The 15826-nt window shown below is 35.1% G+C and overlaps 1 protein-coding gene across 6 annotated transcripts in view; it reads right to left on the bottom strand.

Moving 5' to 3' along the window:
- Positions 1–1355: 1355 nt before the first annotated feature.
- The window catches only part of Slc38a9 (solute carrier family 38 member 9), a 105102-nt gene continuing 90631 nt past the window's right edge, over positions 1356–15826 (bottom strand). For 4 of the 6 annotated variants that reach the window (XM_076857279.2, XM_076857283.2, XM_076857280.2 and 1 more), the window contains 3 exons: positions 15226–15374; positions 10323–10412; positions 1356–8774 (listed from right to left, as the gene is read on the bottom strand). In XM_076857279.2, coding sequence (XP_076713394.1) covers positions 8609–8774; positions 10323–10412; positions 15226–15374 — 405 coding nt within the window. In that variant the 3' untranslated portion in view covers positions 1356–8608. The remainder of the gene's footprint in view (positions 8775–10322; positions 10413–15225; positions 15375–15826) is intronic. The other 2 variants (XM_076857281.2, XM_076857282.2) reach the window with 2 other exon arrangements.

Below are 15826 nucleotides of genomic sequence, written 5' to 3'. Positions count from 1 at the left end.
AACATGGCATGCCCAGCATCATTTCTGGATAACCGGCAGGAAGAAGGGGGAATAACTTCCAACCTGCTGGTATGTTTTGAAGTTGGAAAGTGTGATGGTTAATTTTGTCACCTTAGCTGTGCCATGGTACCCAGATATTTGGCTAATCACATCTGGACATTTCTATAAAGGGTCTGTTTTGAAATAAGATTAGCATTTAGATCAGTAGATTTTTTAGTAAAATAGATTACCCTTCACAGTGGGGTAAGACTCCTCTAGTCAGTTGAAGTCCTTAGGAAAAAGACAGAGATGTTCCAGAGGAGAGAGAATTCTGCCTGCAGACAACTTTTGTAGATGGACATAATCTCTTTATTTACTTATTTTTATATGTTGAGGATCAAACCCAGTGCCTCATGCATTAGAGGCAAGCACTCAACCACTGAGCTACAACCCCAGCCCTACCTATCTCTATCTTACCAGCCTATCCTGCAGATTTTGAACTTGCCAGCCTCATGACAATTAGTAGATACCTTAAAATAAATCTCTCCATGTCCCTATATCTCTATATAAATTTCTTCTATTGGTTCTGTTCCCTGGCTATTATAGTGAATAAATAGCTCAAGTAATTCTACTCTGGGCTCAGTCTGAGGCAGGAACCAGGAAGTAGAATATCTTCTTACTTTCTATTTGCTTACATTTGATAGAATCATGTTTTTTTTTTTTTTGGGTACTGGGTTTGAACTCAGGGGCACTTGACCACTGAGTCACATTCCCAGCCCTATTTTGTATTTTAATTAAGAGACAGGGTCTTGCTGAGTTGCTTAGCACCTCACTTTTGCTGAAGCTGGCTTTGAACTTGCAATCCTCCTGTCTCAGTCTCCTGACCCGCTGGGATTACAAGTGTGTGCTACTGTGCCCAGCTAGAAACATGTTTAAACGTCTGCAAATACTATGATAATATATCAAACCAGTGTGATATATCAGTGGTATAGAAATTGTAATAGCTTTTAGTCATTATTTTCATCAATCAATAAACACTCAAAGTACAACTACTGTGGTGTATGAAGAATTTTTATTCCATGAAATTGACCAAATTATATTGTTATGGGTATGTATAAATGTTACAACAAATCCCACTATAATGTACAATTATAATGCACTAATAAAATTTTTTTGTTCTTTTTTAATGAACACAATACCTTTAGTTTTATTTATTTATTTTTATGTGGTACTGAGGATCGAACCCCGTGCCTCACACATGTCAGGCAAGTGCTTTACCACTGAGCCACCCACCAGCCCAGAACTTTCCATTCTGGACTCTTCTTAATATCAAAAATGGTCCCTACAGTTTTAAGTGATGAGAAGTCAATGAAAGATATTTTTAAATAAAAATTTTTTATTGCTTTTTCCCCATAGAATATGATACATTTTACTTAAAAACTTTATAAAATATAAACAAAAAACAATAAAAAGGTGCACCCAGAGGTAATCAATGTTCATAATTGTTAAACTTCCAGACCTTTTTCTATGCATGTGTATAAACAAATATTTTTATAATTCTACACATGTAACTGTAACCCCCCCTTATAAACATCATTGTGACATTTATTACATATATACATCAGCATCATCATTTTAAATAGCTACATAGTATTGATAAGGAGATTTCATAATTTATCTCCTAACATTGGACAACTATTTCTAATTTTTCCATTACATATAATAAGGAGATGAACATCTCTGAGTGACCACATTTGTCCAATTTTTTCATTGGGATTTTCCTTTGGAAGTGATATGAGGGTGTTTAAAAAAATATTTTTAAAATCTTATTTATTCATTAATTTATGTGGTGCTGAGGATTGAACCCAGTGCCTCATACATGCAAGGTAAGCACTCAACCACTGAGCCCCATTTTGAGGTTTTAGTATAAATTTCCCAAATTACTTTCAGAAAGTCTACACCACTTTTACACCTATTATTTGTGTACAAGGTTATGCTTTCCACATCTTTGTCGGGGTATTATTGTTATTTACCAAGCAGAAAGCATTATTTTTCCTTTCCTACTAATGAGGTTGAATTGTTTTTTTTAGATTTTTTTTTTTTTAGTCATCAATGGATCTTTTATTTATTTATATGTTGCACCTCATACGTGCCAGGAAAGCGCTCTACCACTGAGCCACGACCCCAGCTCCCCTTCAGAGGTTGAGTTTTTTAAAACAGCTTTGAGGGATCACTTACATATCACAAAATTCAAGCAATGTCAGTGTGCAATTCAATGATTTCAGTAAATGTACAGTGGCAACCAATACCACAATCCACTTCTAGAACATTTCTACCACCCCAGAAAGTTCCCCTATACCCATGGATAACCTCTACTCCCACTTCACGTTCTAGAAAACCACTGTTCTACTTTTTTTTTTTCCTATAATTTGTCCTTTATAGAGTTTCATATCAATGGAAACATACAAAGTGTAGTTATTTTGCAGTTGGCTTCTTTCAATTGGCATAACGTTTCTGCGATTGTGTGTTGCAAATAAATCTGTCTAGAAGTCATTTATTGCTAAACTTTTTTCTCCTCATGTTCATTTGCAGTTTTCTGTTACAAAGGCCCTTGCCTGTTTTTCTTCTGGGGCATTAAAAGATTTTACAGGGAAGGGCTATAGTTTCAATTAAATAAAGAGAAATCTGGTACTTATTCTGATTTTATCTTTGCACTTCCAAATCTAGGATAATTAGTGAAAGTTTTGTGCATTAAATATTAGCTTTCATCTATAGTACAGGATTATAAATGATATGGCACTGAGGAGTAATTATTTATTTGAATCAAATTTTCGTTTTCTCTCTTCAAGGAATATCATAAATTTCTAATGCTTTCTAAAAATTCTTCAAGTTAGTCCTTTAAAGTTGATTTTCTTTAAGAGAATAAAAATATTTCCTTTCAGGAACAAGGTGGAATATAAATAAAAAAAATGTTGCCTTACTTTAATTCTGCTCTAGGTAACTTGTTTTCTTTATCAATGGTCCTTAAAACATTCCTCATCCCTAAGGTAGACAAAGACTACTATTTGAAAATTAAATAGCATTCTTTGAATTCTTTGTTATCTCTGTAGAGATTAATTAAAACAACAACAACAAAATATTAATAGCCTTCAAAACCCATTGCCAGGTAAAAACTCTCCAATCTGAAAAAAGCAAAAAATGTCCCTGGTACCAGGGATTGAACCCAGGGGCACTTAACTCTGAGCCACATCTCTAACCAATTTTTTTTTTTTTTTTTTTTTAATTTTATGACAGGGTTTCACTAAGTTGCTTAGGGTCTCACTAAGTTACTGAGGCTGGCTTTGAACTTTCAGTCCTCCTATCTCAGCCTCCAGAGTCACTGGGATTACAGGCATGCACCAATATACTCGGCAAAGATACAGTTCTTAAAGGTGGCAGAAAAATGTAAAGTTTGACACATTGAATAGGGAGCCTGAAACATTTCCGGATTACTCCTTCTTTAGCTTTCAAACATTTCCCTTCTCCCTAGAATGGTTTGTGTGTGATTTATTTTAATGCTAAAAAAGCTAAAGCTAGAGTTCCTCACATCTATGGGCTCCTTCCTAATTTGGGGCTCCTAATTTTATATTTTTTTCTTTAAAGAGAGAACTCCAAATTATATAAGCTTTGGGCCCCATAAAACCTGAATCTGCCCCTGTAATCAAAGCTCTCTGTAATCCATTTGAAGGTTTTCTACCCCATGGTTGAGTGCTGATATACTTCCACAAGATTTCTGTGCCATGATTTATCCTAGAAATCTTTTTAGAAAAATTTGCTAGGCAAATGTCAAAGCAAGAACAAAAATGATTCACCTAGAATCCATCACCTCAAAAGTCACCTATTCATCTGTGGCACCTTCCAGTTTTTGTCCACCTAATTTTAATGTGATTATAATTAACCTTGAATTTGAAAAAATACTATGATGATAAACATGGCTCACTTTACAAAGTGAGCATCACTATCCTATATACATCTTTTTAAAATGTGTATGATGTGGCTCAATCATGGCACTCAACAGACAGGGAGGTGGGAACTTCAGTGATACCTAAGGAAGACAGTCGACCCAGTTGCAAAGGATAACAAACTGTGAGGGTCACGTCTGGCTTGTTCACCACTGTAAGCTCAGTGTTTAGTACAAGATCTGGCATGCAGTTAGTATTCAAATATTAACTGAGTGACTAACTTTGAATGTGACTGACCCAATATTTTTGGAGGGGAAGATGTATGGAATAAAATCCTAGATGATAGCAGTTAACTTATCATTTTCTACTAAAGAAGAATCCTGTATAGTTAATTAAATAAGTTTAAACTGAGTGCCTAGATCACTTGGTATTGACAGAGAACCAAAGGAAGAAAAATCTGGAGAGTGAATGCCTTTTCACCCCTGTCCCAGGTCTGTACTATATGGTCTGAGGTCAATAAAGAGAATGGAAAAGTTTCCAATCTTTTAAAAAGACATAGCCTTATTTTACCTTTTCAGAAAAACTTGGAAATCAATAAAAATTATGTTGGGGAAAAAAGTAATTTTACTTAGGGAAGTCAGAAATTTAGAGGCCTTTTTTGGCTTAAGGGACTCTGGAAAATGATGACACCAACATTTTGCTAAAAACAGGACCAAGCATATCTGCAGTGTCATAGTCATTGAGAAGTCTGACCCTGCAAAAGATGGAACCTAAGGTTTTCCTGTCCTGGAGCCAGAGCAAGGAGACAATAGCATTTCCCAGCAAAAATTAAGTAAACAAAATCCCAGAAATATTTTTCTTTCAAATAAACTGATTTAATTTCTACTTTCCTATGAAAAAACGAATTACATTTCAGAGAATACTATTTAGGTTAAGAGGTTCCCATCAGCGCTGTTTTGCAATATGTGTTTACATAATCTGAAGTGAAATGGCAGTTAAGTATAAAACTGGGGCCAGTCAGGTCAGTTTGTGTGCATTAAGAGGATTAATTTTATTTTGGATTACAAACTAATGTCACATTCTACTGTTTAAGTGTCAACTAGATTTGAATTTGGTTTTGGACATTCCAATTGGGATGAATCTGAGAAAAAAACAAAGTCTGGGGACGTGGCTCAGTGGTAGACTGCTGGCTAGCATGTGCAAGGCCCTGGGTTTGATCCATTCCCCAAAGCACAAAACAAAACAACTACCAGATTCTAAAAAGCAACAGGTCAGTGATTTGTAAAGAAAGTATATAGCATCAATATTTCCTGCTGTTATCAATGGCTCAAACATTTGAGATTATGAATACTGACATTTAAACATGTGAAATTTCTGGAGAAAAGTGTGTGTTTGTGTGTGTGTGTGTGTGTGTTGGGAATCGAACCCAGGCCCTCATACGTGGTACATAGCTGCTCTACCACTGAGTTTCATGCCCAGCCTGACAGAAAATTATATAGAATGTTTTTGTTTGTACCACCCAATATGTTTCTAATTATTTCCCCTATTAATCAATTGGCTTTGCTGTGCATGACTCACAGAAGTGAATAACAGACTGTGCTAAGAACGCAAAAAGTAATAGCATTAAGAAGCAGTTAAACACATCTCGTAAAACTTGACTTAGAGGAAATTTACCCAAGTGAAAGCAAGTATACTTAACATATGATTCTGTTTGCTGGCAAACATATCAAATATTAAAAATTTTGGGGGCTGGGATTGTGGCTCAGCAGTAGAGCACTCGTCTAGCACGGGCGGGACCCGGGTTCGATCCTCAGCACCACACAAAAATAAAGGCATTGTGTTGTGTACATCTACACTTAAAAAATAAATATTAAAAAAATTTAAATTTTGGAGAGTTATTAGGAGAAGCCTGATAATGGGCCCTGTTGTTTCATAATTCAGCTTGCTTTACCAACCCACCCTAGGATGCCCACCAAAGGTGCTCAGCATCAACTGTCTTGCAACATTCATTGTTGTGAACACAGGTCCTTTACTAGATTGAAAGTTCCTTTAGAACATGAATGATGTCTTATACACCTCTGTCTCCTCCAGAGCACAGAACATTGTAGTTTATTCAATATTTATGGAAATGAGTATATCAAAACACAAAAAATTCTACCAGTGAACTCCAATGAGAGACAAAAAAGTGTATTACTAGACTTTACATAGTATTTACAAAATATACTTAATGTATATAAAGCATTTCCGTATAATACAGTCTCTTTTTTTGGATAAATTTATTTTGTACTCCCATGAGTTTTTGTATCTGCTCATAAAATTGATTTCAGATGATCATCCACAGGTATCAAACTTAGTTACAATTTCTTTGTCCTTTCTAATTTAGTATTGGCATATGCCACATATTCTTCCACAGAATTTCTAAGGAAGACTCTCTAAAGAAACCATTTTAAATTTTATAGTGTCCTTCAGTTGTATGTCAAAGCAGCTAAAGTTAACCTCATCAGAGCAAAAAGTGAAACAAACTTAATTAGAAAATTCAAAGAGATGATAGAGAGTAGAGAAAAATCTCAAATTAATTGTCATGTGATCCTAATGAGTTCATATGTTGTTATGCTAATGTGTGAGCCAGGACACACACATTCAAATACAAAGAGTTTAACCATGCCAATAACAGGACAAAGGAGATAGTTTCTTATGCCATTAAGCATATATCTAACAGGATTTTAGAAATTCTAACAGCTGACAAAATAACACATTCATTGTCATATTTCCTTTTCCATTAAGTGGGCAAAACACATCAAATCATTTTTGCATGTGTTAAAGCATTCAAGTACATTTTCGAAAAGAGGCAATGAAAACTTTATCTCTAAAGTTCATAAAGAGAAGGGAAGTAATTAGGAATAAATAGGGATTGAGCCTAGAAGATCTCTCTAGTGTTGTTGCATCTTATATCTCTTAACTGAATAAGTCATATAAATCCAGAGGCTCTCAAGCACAGAGTCATTTCTTCATTCCTTATACTTGTAGAGATTAACACAGGAATTGAGACATCTAATACAGAATTTTCCAATTGACCTAATTTTTACCAGCAGTTTCTGCTACCCAAAACTTTGAGACTATCTCCATAATAAATGTAACTAAGTTTAAAAGCCTATTAGCTGCATATGTTAAGGTATGTAGAAATGAAATGACATAATGTCTGAGATTGACTATAAAAATATTTCAGTAGAAAAGAACAAAAAGGACAGGTGAAGCAAAAGCAGCTAAGCCTTGCAATTACTAAATTCTGGGTATGGATGTGTAGGTGTGTACCATATTATTCTATTTTTGTGTGTGTTTGAGAATTTTCATAATGAGACTTTAAAAAAAGCTTCAGGAATTATAAATTATCATTAATATAGACATATGGGTCAATGAATAGAATGGAAAACTTTGCTGAAAGAAATTAAGGCTGGTCTTAAATCTGGAGCTCCTTACTAGGCATACAATATGATTTTACCCATATTTTGCAGGGAAGGAAATAATACAAATCTACGCATTATCCTGGAATGTGAAATCTTTATCAACACATTTATGAACTTTAGCCTAAAATCAGAGAAAAAAGATTCTTAATTCTAAGAATCCAGATTTCTTAATCTATTTTTTTTTTTTTTTTTTTTTGGATGTAGGTTTTTCTTATGGGGATTGAACTCTGCCTGGCCAGCTGCAGAAGCAAGCAGATGGGGGTCTCCTTTTGGAAGTCATGTTTTAAACAGAATGAATCCTTCTCTGTGGTAGAGAAACCACTTTCACTCCCAGAAGAGTCAAGATATGCTGGGCAGAGCCTTACCTTCCCAGGCCTCTTCTCCATTCCCTTTTCTCCCCTGCAGGGCCTCATATGCCTCTCTCTGCCCATGCTTTCCCCATTGGGCCTGTCTTGACAGCTTCTGCAATTCAGGGATCCAAAAAGCAGAAGGGTCTCCTGAGTCTATGGGGACAATCATTCTTGTTCCAATGCAAAACCTGGTTTGGGCAACTATGATTGTAACCTACAAAACTGAAACTGGGTTAGAAATAAAGGAGGAGTCAGACAGCAAGAAACTCTCCTAATTTATTTTGCATAATTTTCTGATTGTGAGGCCCATACTAACACTGTTTTAAATTTTTGCCCTTCAAACAGAGATTAAAGATTCAGTTAAGAATTCATTCTATTAACACTGATGTCATGAAAGTATTTTTTTAAAAAAATGAGGTATTTGGTTTACAGTCCCAAATGGTAGAAGTTTAAGCCTATAGACATACTCTAGAAAATGAAAATGAAATTGAGTACATGGAAACATAAAGCAGAAACAGGATCTAGTAATATGTTAGCAAATGCTGTGAAACCCTGAGAATCCTTATTATAGCTAAAATAAATCCACCTACCTTATATTTCTAAGCAGGACACCCTACGATTTTTTTCCTATATATCTACTTAAAAAAGACAAATGAGAATGAAGAGGTAAGTGAATATGATAAAGGTAAAGAGACTATGCATTCTTATTGATCCTTTTCCCACTCTAATAAAAAATACTTAGTAATAGACCTTTGCTTTCAAATTATTTTAGAAAAACATTTAGAATTACAGCAGCAACAGCATTTACAAGTGAGTTTATGTAGAACTATTGTCAAGGCTCAAAATACCATGAAAGATCTTAAGAAAACAGTTTTCACATAAAAAACTGCACAATCAGGTTAGCCAGACCCAAAATGATGATGCAAATATGAAAAATTAATTTAGGCCATGTCAGACGCTCTTCTTGGTGGAGGGAAATTATATAGATGAGAGATGGATATATGAATACAAAGGCCAGACCGCAAGCTGCTCCTGAATATCTGCAAAATAAAAGCTTTGGGGATTAATATTCACCTTACATTTTGCTTTTTCTGTTTTAAAATTAAGGCAAATACAGTAAACTTTAAATCTTCCTCATATTGTGACAAAATTACTTTGATTCTTTTATTGCTGACATTGGGCTTAAACTTATTTTACTTGTTAATAAAAACAATTATTTCCTGCTCATCTTTATAACATCTGCTTGACAAAGGGTTTTTATTCATCCCTCAAATCTCCATAGTTCCTCTGTGCCTCAGTGATTGTAGCTACTTCCTCAGAAACATCTGGAGACAGGCTTCCCATCTTTGATCTTTATAAACTAATTACACATTTTGAGTTTGTGAGGGACTGCTAGTATCTGCTTAAGAATGAAAACAGATGAGTGCCACTGTGGCATTTAGCATAATTATCAAAGATATTAACAAAAATATCTAAATATGAGATTGTGACAGAAAAACAGGCATTTTCCTCTCTCTTTCCCAGTTTTCTTTTTTCTTTTTTTTAAAAGAGAGAGGAGAGAGAGGGGAGAGAGAGAGACAGAATTTTTTTTTTAATATTTATTTTTTAGTTTTTGGCGGACACAACATCTTTGTATGTGGTGCTGAGGATCGAACCTGGGCCACACGCATGCCAGGCTAGCATGCTACCGCTTGAGCCACATCCCCAGCCCTCCCAGTTTTCTTTAGGAATGGCTTAATAGAAACTTAAGAGACCAATACATTCAATATGTATCAGGCTAATAATCTCCTCTCTTGTTTCTTTTTCCCCCTACACCTGTTTTATTTAAAATAAGACTAAGTATTTCTTTTTGTATAATGGCAAATGGCTCAAATAATGCTGTTCATGAATCATTGATTTTGTTACTTTTTTAGATAAGGGCTTTCAAAAAAGTGACTCAGCCCTGCTGTCTGTATTAAGGAAGAGAAATCAGATCATTCTGAACCAGTTTAACATGAGAATCTGAGGTCACACTTTTATTTCCACCCTACTCAACCTGTCACAACTTTTTAGGGAAAGGATATTAAGGATAGAGTCTCCTCTGGGACCTAAACTCTTACTTTTTGACTAAAACGGACACTGACATATGTTTTTGAATAGTTGGATTAAGGAAGTTGACATATAAAGGACCTCCTGGGCAGTCACAAGAATTTATGTATTATACAGTAAAAATGGCTTTTTTTGGGTTGGAAAATAAAGGAAATAAGACAAGAGAAAGAAGAGAGAGAGAGAGAGAGAGAGAGAGAGAGAGAGGGAGGGAGGGAGGGAGGGAGGGAGGGAGGGAGGGAGGGAGGGAGAAGGAAAAAAGTACCTGAAGCTTTAGGGATAATGGGGCTTCTACAGTCTATTCTCCACCAGGAATAAACAGAAATGAAATTTAATGAGCACCTCAACTGATACCAGGGAACTACATTTGAATGCTACCAGTTTTAAAAACTAATAGAATTGGATACAATTAAAACAACAATGACAATGACTGTGACAATGACAACAACATCAGGAAAAGCCTAAAAATTAAGGCCAATGCACCAAAAGGGTACAGGCAGTACCTTATGATCCCTCCTATGTTTGGGTAGAAACAGGCCATGATCACTCCAGCTCCCACAATAATTAGATTAAGAATCAGCACGTGGAAAATGCTACAAGGTAAGAAGAGAATTAAAAGGAAAAATAACATATATATAAATAAGCAAATTGTAACCACTAATATAAGAACAAAATTCATTTTTTTTTTTAAGCTTGCCCTAAAGGCAATTATTTATTTATTTATTTTTCAGTCTTCGGCGGACACAACATCTTTGTTTGTATGTGGTGCTGAGGATGGAACCCGGGCTGCACGCATGCCAGGCAAGCGCGCTACCACTTGAGCCACATCCCCAGTCCCCCAAATTCATTCTTAACATCTTTAAAATGAATTGCCAATAAGATCACAGCAAAAATAAAAGGCAAACAATAGTACTCACTGCTGGTCACAAGACAGTGAAATTGGCCCTTTAATGCAATTACATAACTAGGCCAAATTCTGTAGGTGCAAACTGGTAGCATGTATCAGAATTCACATTCTCTGATCTATCATTCCATTTGGAATATCTTGAGAAAATAATCAAAACCATGAAAAAAGCTATTAAAAATGTAAGGCAACAATTTACCTGAGAGAATATAGTAACAATTATTAAAAATCACATCATTATTACCTAGATGATTTAAAAAATTACCTAACCAATTTGAAAAAGAGCTAGCTAGATTTTCACTACAGAAGAAAATCCAAAAATATTTGAAAAAATATTAAATGTAAACACTCTAGAAAAGCAGTAATGATGGATAGTATTAGGATTTAGAATTTCACGTAATGTTTCCTCTTTTCTATACTTCAATTGTTTGTAAAATGTTTACCTTAACATTTATAATAGAAAAATTTTATATATTAAGGGAAAGGCAATATATATGGACAAGTATTTATTTTTCAGATTTATCTAAAGCTATTCAATATTTACCATGAATAGAATATTTACTAAATACTTTAGCTAGATATTAACAATTCAAGGTTGGGAATTAATTTTGGAAACAAATAACAATAAATGTACATAAACACTGATGCCAAGGAAATAAATACTTCCCCCCAAAATGATTCTTGGAAGCCTAATGTACATATCAAAGCAACATTTTGGACCACATCATCAGAGATTAATTAATCTCAGATAAAGATTACAGAGAACTAAAAATAAGGAAAATCCCTTATGCAAATAAGTGGTCAGTCATACATCTTGATAAATTACAAAGATATTAGGCTTCAAGATCTTATTATTTGTTTAGGAACTCAAATCTTAAAATTGCTTCAGGGCTTTGAGACCTGGCTGGGCCTTTGTTATTTCTGTATTGTAAAAGGAAATGACTTTCTATATTTTCCAAAGTGGTAGTTCTTAAAGTGTGATCATGAAGTTCAGGGCTTCCCAATATCCTTTTAGGTAGTCCCCTGGGTAAAAATTTTTTCATACTACAAGATGTTATTTGCTTTGCAAAGATAATGGTGGTTGAAAATGCTGGCCCCTTAGCATGGGTATAGGTAATTGTACCTATCTGTAATTTGTATTCTTTATGCCAAATACTGTGGGGAGGGAGGAGAAAGAAAGAAAAAGAAAAAAATTATTAAAAAATGCTGTTGAGGGCTGGGGTGCAGCTCAGTGGTAGAACATGTGTTGAGCATGTGCAAGGACCTGGGTTTGAGCTCCATTTTTTCTGAAAACAACAGAAAAAATTCATGCTTTGAATATATATCTTCTTAATATTCTATTGATCAAATGGGAATTATATAATAGAGCATATCTCCTATATACTGAAGTAAAATGGCTGTTCTTGGGAAAAAGTGCTCAAGCAGTAGAACTGGAAGCCAAACTAGCTGTTTTTCCCAAATGCTGCTATTTTTACTTGATATGCAGACAATGATGGTCATCCGAACTTGGGTGTTTTTTTTGTGTGTGTGTGTGTGGGGGGCGGGGGGGGGGCTGCTGTTGGTGCATGCCTGTAATCTCAGCTACTCGGGAGGCTGAGGCAGGAGGATTGTAAGTCTGAAACCAGACTAGGCAATTCAGCAAGACCCTGTCTCAAAGTGAAAAATATAAAAGGGGCTGGGGATATAGTACAGTGGTAAAGCACCCTGGCTTTAATCCCCAGTACTGTAAAAACAAAAACAAACTTGGGTGTTTGACAGACATTTTCTTTAAAATAAATGATGAGCTTATCACTTTAGGAAACAACCTGCAGTATTTATTTCCAAAGATAGGATGTGAGCTTTCAAATAAAAACTATAATTTTGAAGAATTTGCATTTGCCACCTGAACTTGAGAGTTTCCCAAAACTTAAAGAATCTCATGATGAAATTATTGATAATAATGAATGTGGGTTTTGGTAAAGTATAAAAAAGAGTGTTAACATTTGGGAGATCTGCAGAACTCAGTGAACCAATATTGACCATACATGATGGATAAAAGAACCAATGTACAAGAAACACCAATAGATTTTAATGTAAGTAAATTCCTGATTATACATTGCAACTATAACAAACTACCACTTGTCAAAGTTTTGACATAGTATCAAAGAATACCCGCCATTGTCTGAAAAGGCTATTAAAAATACCCCTTCTTGCTGGGTGCGGTTGAATATGCTTGTTATCTCAGCTGCTTGGGAAACTGAGGTAGGAGGGTCACAAGTTTAATTAAGGCCAGCCTCAGCAACTTAGTGAGACCCTGTCTCAACATTAAAAAAATTAAAAAGGCTGGGTAAATAGCTGTGGTAGAGTGTCCCTGGGTTTAATCCCTAGGAATGCAACCCCCCACCAAAAACAAAACAACAGCAACAAAAAATCCACACTCCCCCAAAGAACCCCACCCCACCCCCCAAAAAACCCTATAGTTTTCAAGTATATTTATGTGAGGCTGGATTTTTCTTCACATATTTAAATGAAATCAATATATTATAACAGACAATGTGGAAACAAAAGGGAATTCAATTATCCACTAGAGAAGCAGACATTAAAGAGTTTTAAAATGTTAAAAAAAATTGAAAGTAGTTATATTCTGAAAAAATGTTATTAATGCTAACAAATAATGGTTTTATTATTATTTGAGGCAGGGTATCTCTGCATTGCTTATGTTGACCAGGCTGGCCTCGAATTCAAGATTCTCCTGCCTCAGCCTTCCAAATAGCTGGGACTACAGGTGGTCACCACTGCACCTGGCCTTATTGATTTTTAAGGAAATTAACAAATACTTTAAAATTCTTAAATCTTAATTTTTCATATGTTAAATATTGATAGATATACCTGCAAAAACTAAAGCTCCTGGGGGTCCTCAATAAATTTTAACAGCATAAAGAGGTCCTGAGACCAAAAAGTATGCTCCAAAGTATGCAGAGGCTGCAGCGTACTTGTAACTGTAGGATAAATGATAGTGTGTTCTTGGTGACAGGGGAAGAAATATAATGTGAACACGAAAGGGAAATCCCAGACATTTTGCAAGAAGAAAAAACAGTCTAACAGCCACCATTCTGCAAAATAATGGCAGAAAACAGGAGTAATGCATTTGTCCAGAATTTGTTCATCCATAAATTCACAAAATTTATTTTATGTTGGTGAATATAAATACAGCACAGAGAATAAACACAACAGGAGTCTTATATTTACTGAACTCCAGTCTTCTAGATTAGCAATGTTAGGAATGTAGTTTGTTGCTACTATCAATCTTAGAGATCTGGTAACTCTTTTTTTCTCTTTTCTTTCAGTGCTGGGATAGAACCCAGGACCTCATGCATGCTAGGCAAGTACTCTACCACTGAGCTAAGCCCCCCACCCCTGAAACCTGATAACTCTTGACTTTTGCTTTGCTTTTAAACCAACATATTTATAGATATAATTACTTACTGAGGGAACAGACTACATAAAGTTCATTTCCAACAAGAAGTGGCTAAGATCACTTATTCAGTTTGTCATGGTAAAATGCAATTTCCCCCAAATTTTAAAGTTTTCTTCCTTTAAGATAATTTATTCAATAAAATAGGACTATGTACTTTTCACTAAGACAAACCTAAAATAAAACAATGTAAGCCTGGTATGGTAATTACAGGTGCACACACCTGTAAGCCCAGGGACTCAGGAGGCAGGAGGGTCACAAGTTTGAGGCCAGCCTTGACAATTTAGCAAGACTGTTTCAAAATAAATAAAAAGGACTGAGGATGTAGCTCAATGATAAAAATCCCCTGAGCTTGATTCCTAGTATGGCAAAAAGAAAATAACAACAACAATAAAAAACCAAAGTAAGAGTAGGAAGGAGTTAATCAGGGATCCACAAGAAGACTTCATGGAAACCCTTAAAACATACATGGAAACTTCTCTTGGATAAGGGTAACAAGCTTAGCTTTAAACTGATTTTCAAAGGGACTCACAATTCCCCCATATCCAACAGGAGATTAAAATTTACCACTGTAATTTAAACTTGTCATATATCAAGTAAGAAATACACTCATATATCTCATCTTCAATTCTCAACGTCTGATCATTTATGTCAAAAATGCACAAATGTTAATAACACACAAGTATCAATGACCAATAATTTACGTAAGAGTTCTTCTCGTTAGCACACCTGACAACGCAGGTATGACATATTTTGTGCTTCTTAGCAATATGTAAAATAATAGCAACTAAGTCATAAGATATATATATATAACTGATATCAGTTAATTAGCTATACTGGGAAGGAATGAACCTAAATCTATTCTGGACAAGGGAGTGGCTTCTATATTTAAAGCTCTTCTGGGAAAGGGACACCAATGATCTATCCTTAGTAACCATTTCATTAGGCAAATTTTTATAGCAAAAGGATCAGTCACACTTTAAACTGACCTGTTTGCATAGTCATTTGTTGCTTGGCACATCCTGCTGGTCAAGAGAAGAGTCCTTACCTAGGATAAATGTCACCGAAGATATGGCCCAATAGCTGGACTCGAGCCAAGTAGCCTAAGAGCGGGTACACAGTCATCATCTGGAACAGCAGGAATATCCTTGCAATGAAGGACAGGGTGTCACTGCTAGGGAAGTTGTCTAAAAAATTCTAACCCAAGAAAGATAATGAGGTAATGTTAAAACTCAAATTCAGTACATACAAATTCATAAAATCGATAGTCTTCTGCTTATTTTGAATACAGGTGCTACTCAAATTGTGGACTGTGAACTGGTGCCCATCCACAAACTGCTCCTTAGCTATTTTTCAATGAGGAAAGTACAAATATTGAAAGTAAATGCTGAGAAACTCTTACAGAAGTTAAGATACTGCCATATATTTACTCTTTTATAAAAGTATCAGTCTGCAATTGCTTTGAATTTAAAACAAAAACAAAAACAAAAACCTTGTTATTCACCATAGATGGATCAAGAAGCACTGCTTTCTATAAGGTCCAAACACAATACCCAAATCGGTTTTTAATATATTTAAATGGCAAATTAAATTCAATGCTGTTTTAGCTTTCTTGCTTTTCCTCCTCTGAAGTACTGTAGTGCTTTCAT

This window comes from Callospermophilus lateralis, chromosome 5 (genome assembly GCF_048772815.1).
Source record: "Callospermophilus lateralis isolate mCalLat2 chromosome 5, mCalLat2.hap1, whole genome shotgun sequence".
NCBI classification, from domain to species: domain Eukaryota; kingdom Metazoa; phylum Chordata; class Mammalia; order Rodentia; family Sciuridae; genus Callospermophilus; species Callospermophilus lateralis.
The sequence above is the reverse complement of the archived record's forward strand: the minus strand, read 5'-3'. Positions and strand labels throughout refer to the sequence as shown.